This window comes from Panthera uncia, chromosome C2, assembly GCF_023721935.1.
Source record: "Panthera uncia isolate 11264 chromosome C2, Puncia_PCG_1.0, whole genome shotgun sequence".
Taxonomy (NCBI): domain Eukaryota; kingdom Metazoa; phylum Chordata; class Mammalia; order Carnivora; family Felidae; genus Panthera; species Panthera uncia.
Genome location: NC_064810.1, coordinates 48,321,364 through 48,327,363, shown reverse-complemented (window position 1 = coordinate 48,327,363; position 6,000 = coordinate 48,321,364). Strand labels below are relative to the sequence as shown.

The 6,000-nt window shown below is 36.9% G+C and overlaps 1 protein-coding gene across 3 annotated transcripts in view; it reads right to left on the bottom strand.

Annotated features, from left to right (window-relative positions):
• Positions 1–304: 304 nt before the first annotated feature.
• The window catches only part of PCNP (PEST proteolytic signal containing nuclear protein), a 17,218-nt gene continuing 11,522 nt past the window's right edge, over positions 305–6,000 (bottom strand). For all 3 annotated transcript variants that reach the window (XM_049628101.1, XM_049628100.1, XM_049628102.1), the window contains exons 4-5: positions 2,775–2,830; positions 305–2,098 (exon numbers count right to left, since the gene is read on the bottom strand). In XM_049628101.1, the coding sequence (XP_049484058.1) occupies positions 1,972–2,098; positions 2,775–2,830 (183 nt within the window). In that variant the 3' untranslated portion in view covers positions 305–1,971. The remainder of the gene's footprint in view (positions 2,099–2,774; positions 2,831–6,000) is intronic.

The window sequence follows — 6,000 nt, the reverse complement described above, 5'->3', positions numbered from 1 at the left end:
ACCTTCTAACACTTAGGGATTTTCAAAGGTATGCCTTAGCAGGATTTTCTACAGCACAAGACAGGCAATACTTTGGCAGTGGAGAGGGAGGATTTGGAATAAGTCTTTTCCAACCCCAGATATTATAATGCTATAGAACTATGTGCTAAGTTAGGAAGACTCCACTAAGTAATAGTTTTAAAACTCCCTTTACTTTGGCCAACAATCTGGAAAAGAGCAACAATCATAATATCTGTCTCTTCTTTTACATTAAAAAACAAAAAAACCCAGCGACAATTAAGCAGAATAGAAAATAAGAACACTATTGAGTTTGACAAATTTATTGGTATTTTAGTAAAGACATTCATCTCAGTCGTTTCTCTCCCATCTTGACCTTAGGCTAATATTTGAGTCAAGAAAAGAATATGTAGGAGAGGGATGTTATTTTAACATAAACAGTAAAATGGACAAAAGTGGAAAGTTTGCCTACATTAAAGCAAGTTAAATTCATGTATCTTGATATAATTAAATCATGTAAGAACTAATAGTTCTATATACATTTCCATTGTTTTACTTGGGGCTTACTCTAAACTTAAATGCAAATGAACAAGTGTTAGGAATATATACAGGCTGCTTCTCTGGAGTTATTACTTATTAAAAGAGCTTGGTGAGTAGTTCCCACCAATAAAATAGTCTGAAGCTGCCTCCAAATTAAACATTGCAGGAATTTTCAATTTTTGTTTCTTTTATCTGTGACTAGGTTTTTAAAGATGTGTTTAACTATCACATTAAAAAAGAATTCATATACAAAAATTAAAAAAAAAAACCTACAATACACAGATCTAACAACGTATATGTGGTCAAAAGATTCCATAAAATATGTTTAAAGATGCATTTTCTTTTTATCTTCAGTACCTAAAATGTGCTTTTGAGAGGCCATTGGTTAATATGTATACACTCAAATAAACCACAGTACTGTCCTAAAATAAAGAATTCTTGTATTAAGTTCAAATCAAATTTGCTTTCACAAGTTAGTAACTTAAATTAAGCTTTAACAAAGTTACAGAAAGTGCATCTTTCTCATTTTCATCTTCATACAATGTTGTCTTTTTGGTGTTTCTACTTTTTAAAAAATAAAAACAGCCACATATTTAAGTATTATGTACATTTAAATTTTTGGTGGTGGTTTGTATTTTAAAAGAAACAGCTTCCTTATGATTTGCCTCAAGATCTGGTGGAAATGCTTGCAGCAACTAACTAGTAACAAAAACGAAGAGAAGCACATTCAAAATACTGATTTACTTTGGTAGCAAATGGTCTTTGAAGACTAATGAAGGTAGACAAGACCCGTTAAGGTGAAGTGGGCTATTTCAAATACTCAACAATTTACATAAAATTAAAAAAAAATTTTTTTTTCAAGAGCTAAGCATCTGTACCAACTGATAGTAATGCAATACCTAGTTTTTGATGACTTGAAACGAAACAAATGCCCATTAGGAAAAAAAAAAAAAGGCTGTATTTTAATTTTATCTAATGTACTTTCAGTCAATAGTCCAGTAACATTTTCCTCCCAATACAATACTCCCTCTCTATAAGGCTGTTCCTGGGAGCCAAACACTTCAGTGTAATAAGGGAGTTAAGAGTAATTGCTTGCAGTTTAAATAGACAATAGCTTTTTGCGTCCCTCCTAATGTGCTAATAATTGCGTCTAAAAAAATATGCAATTCTTAGAAAGGTACCATTTCTGATTTTTTTATTATCTGTAACCTTTGGAAACTAATCACATGAAACTACAAAATTAGCAAATGTCTTGAAATCTGTATATAAAACATAAATTACCTCTAATTTCAAACTCTCATTTATTAGTGTACCACTCAATCTTTAAAAAAAAAAAAAGGCGGCTCCAAAGATAGTCTTATACCATTCTTTAAAAAAGGAAACTGTTCCTTTTAACTTTACACCCACCCCACACCCAATTTCAAAACACATCATTTAATTGTCTTGGTCATGGACATTTCCAAGATGAGATTTTATATTTCGCTCCCATAGCTTCTGGTTATCAGAAAAACCATGCTTTCCTTTATTGAAGGAGTTTGGTCCTGCTGATGTTGGTGTATCCCTGTGTTAAAAGACAGGAAATTTATTTTAAAAGTTATATAAGGCCTTTCAAAACATATTTGTTTAGTACCTATTATGAACACAAGCTGAACATCAGAAATCCCTACACAATTAAAAAAAAATACTTTCTATAAGACCCATTCCTAAAATTTCAGATTCAGTAGGTCTGAAGAGGGACCAAGCAAATTTGTAGTTTTAACAAACATGTAAGGTACTTTTGACACATAGCTAAGGGTGGCAACCGTGACAGTTTTTAAAACTGTTGCTTGAAACCCACTAACAGGGTCATAAAATCAACTGATGGCTTGCCATCAGCATCTATAAAAAATGAAATCGAAGAAAAACATGAAGATGTATTACATATAAAAGGGTTCAGTGCCACTGTGGACTTGTGTCATATTTACTTCAATTTTATGTTTTACATGTTTTTAAATGTGTGTGTGTGTGTGTGTGTGTGTACACACATACACACATACAAACTGGGTATTTAGACTGGGTTCGACAGTAAGTCTAAAGTCTTACTTTGGGTCCCCGTATGAAAGGAAAGTACTCCTTTTCTCTTACCAGAAGGGAAAATAACATCACTGACAGCTCACAGAATTGTTTTGCCCGAATATTTAAGAAAAGTCGGAACACTAAAAGATCATTCTCTACAATCTTTATAAAAAAGCACATACCTTCCAATATTCTTCATCCTCATCTTTGCTTCTGGAGGCATTTCCTCTGGTTCACTCTGGAGGGGAAAAAAAGCAGAGATGACTCATTACAGGTTTATTAAAATTAACCTGCTAACTCATAATACTAAATTTGTATCTAAGCCTTTTAGCATTTTCAATACTGTAAATCTTTGTAAAAGGAAAAAATTATTTATCTTAACTACATTTTAAAAAGAAACACAGCTTCAAGTGTTGATTTTGCAGAAAGAAAAAAATCTGGAAAAACTTGGTATTCTAGAACCAAAACCATTTGCTTACTATGCTACACATACACATTGTGCTAAATTCTTTAATATGCACCATCTTTAGGGGTGCCTGGGTGGCTCAGTCGGTTAAGCATCCGACTTTGGCTCAGGTCATGATCTTCACGGTTGATGAGTGTCAGCCCTGCATCGGGCTCTGTGCTGACAGCTCAGAGCCTGGAGCCTGCTTCTGATTCTGTGTCTCCCTCTCTCTGCCCCACCTCTGCTTGCGCTCTGTCTTTGTCTCTCAAAAATGAATACATGTTAAAAAAATTAAAGTTAATATGCACTATCTTTAATTTTTTTTTTTTTTTGAGAGAGAGGGAGGAAGGGGCAGAGGCAGAGAGAGACAGAGACATAGACTCTGAAGCAAGGTCCAGGTTCTGAGCTGTCAGCACAGAACCCACTTCAGATCCTGTCTCCCTTTTTCTCTGCACCTCCCCTGCTTGAGCTCTCTCAAAAATAAACATTAAAATAAAATAAAACCCTAATCACATCCTAAAATAATACAAAACAAACCCGTCCCCCAAACAAATAAACCCTAACAAATCTTATCATCACTTGCATTTTATTTATTTATTTGAGAGAAAAAGAGTGAAAACTCTCAAGTAGGGGAGAGGGGGCAGAGGGAGGGAGAGAGAATCTCAAGCAGGGTCCACACTCAGCTTGGAGCCCAAGGCCCTGGGATTAGGACCTGAGCTGAAATCAAAACAGTTGGCTGCTCAGGGCACCTGGGTGGCTCAGTCAGCTGAGTGGCCAGCTTCTGCTCAGGTCCTGATCTCACTGTTTCTGAGTTTGAGCCCCATGTCTGGCTCTGTGCTGACAGTTCAGAGCCTGAAGCCTGCTTCGGATTCTGTGTCTCCCTCTCCATCTGCCCCTCCCCCACTTGTGCACCCAAGCACGTGCTCTCTCTCAAAAACAAATAAACATTTTAAAAATTAAAAAAAAAAACAAAATTTGGCTGCTCAACTGGCTGAGCATTTGCATTTTAAAGTTGAGGTAGAGGCGCCTGGGTGGCTCAGTCGGTTAAGCGTCCGACTTTGGCTCAGGTCATGATCTCACAGTCCGTGAGTTCGAGCCCCGCGTCAGGCTCCGTGCTGACAGCTCAGAGCCTGGAGCCTGCTTCAGATTCTGTGTCTCCCTCTCTCTCTGACCCTCCTCCGTTCATGCTGTGTCTCTCTCTGTCTCAAAAATAAATAAACATTAAAAAAAATTAAAAAAAAAAAAAAGTATAAAGTTGAGGTAAACAAGGTTAGTTTGTCCAAAGTCACAAAGCTAATAAATAGCAAAAGAGGTGGACACCAAAGCAAAGAATCTTAGTAAGTTTATGGTATTGTTCCTTCTAAAAACGTCTCCTTCACTATAAAGATATCTCGAAAATCTTGAAAGTTCATTCATTAGTACTTACATAAATGTTGAAAAGATATATGGTAAGTTAAATTTCTTTTTTTTTTTAAGTTTATTTATTTTTGAGAGAGTGAGCGTGCACAAGCAAGCGGATAAGGGGCAAAGAGAGGGAGAGAGACAGAATGCCAAGCAGGCTCTGCATTGTCAGTATGGAGCCTGATGCAGGGCTCGAACTCACAAACTGTGAAATCATGACCTGAGCCTAAGTCAGAGGCTTAACTGACTGGTAAGTCAAATAAACGTTGCTACTGAGCTAAATATTCTTTTTTTTTTTAAAGTAGGCTCCAAGTCCAACATGGGCTTGACCTCATGACCCAGGATGAAGAGTCACATGCACATCCTACTGACTGAGACAGACAGGTGACCCCCAAGCCCCCTTTTAGGTAAGCTCCAACAACCCTCAGATCAACAGTCATGCGCGCTTACCTACTACTGAGTCAGCCAGGCACCTCTAAATATTTTTTTTTAAAGAGTGTTTTCAAGATCTAGTCTAAAGGGGTTTCTACTGGTCAAATCTGGTGCAAGCATTATAGCTTACTGAATAAAGAACTGATGAGCCTACACTTACATAAATAAGGGGAAGTTCTTCCTTCTAGTAAGAGACAATAAATATACAAGAGATAAAAGAAGAAGAAAAATCATAATTGATTCTGGTAGGAATCCCTCAATGGATGTTAACACTCATGAGAATGTTTTTATTATTACTATTTTCTTAAATGTTTATTTTTGAGAGAAAGAGCACAAGCAGGGGAGCAGCAGAGACAGCAGAGAGCCCGTTTCATGAGATCATGACCTGAGCTGAAGTCAGAGGTTTAACTGACTGATCCGCCCAGGTGCCTTGTATTTTTTTTTTTAATTACAGATTTTATTTTTAAGTAATCTCTACGCCCAACTTGGGGCTCAAATATAAACCCCAAGATCAAGAGTTGCAAGCTCTACCAACTGAACCAGCCAGATGCCCCCCCATATAATCTTTAATTACAAAAGGTAAAACAATAATCTGAAAAGCAGAAGGGTGCCCGGGTGGCTCAGTTGGTTAAGCTACCGACTTTGGCTCAGGTTGTGATCTTGTGGTTCGTGAGTTCGAGGCCGGCGTCGGGCTTTGTGCTGACAGCTTGGAGCCTGGAGCCGGCTTTGGATTCTGTGTCTCCCTCTCTCTCTGCCCCTCCCCTGCTAATGCTCAAAGATAAATAAACATTAAAAAAATTTTTTTTGAAAAGCAGAGGAATCTGGCAGATATCACTTTAACCAAAAGATCAAAGTTAACACCGTCAGTAATGGGACATATTGACAACATGTGCACCCTGATTATGATGCATTAAGAACTTGGCATAGCTTCTGTGGTACTCCTGCCAAAGTAAGTAATGTGAATCTAATCATAAGGAAACATCACACAAATTCAAACGAAGGAAAACTTTACAAAATAACTGGCCTGGACTCTTCAAAAATGTTAATGCCATGGAACAGAGGCCAAGGAATTGTCCAAATTAAAGGAGACTAAAAAGGTAACAATGAAAAATATATTTTTAAAATTTAAA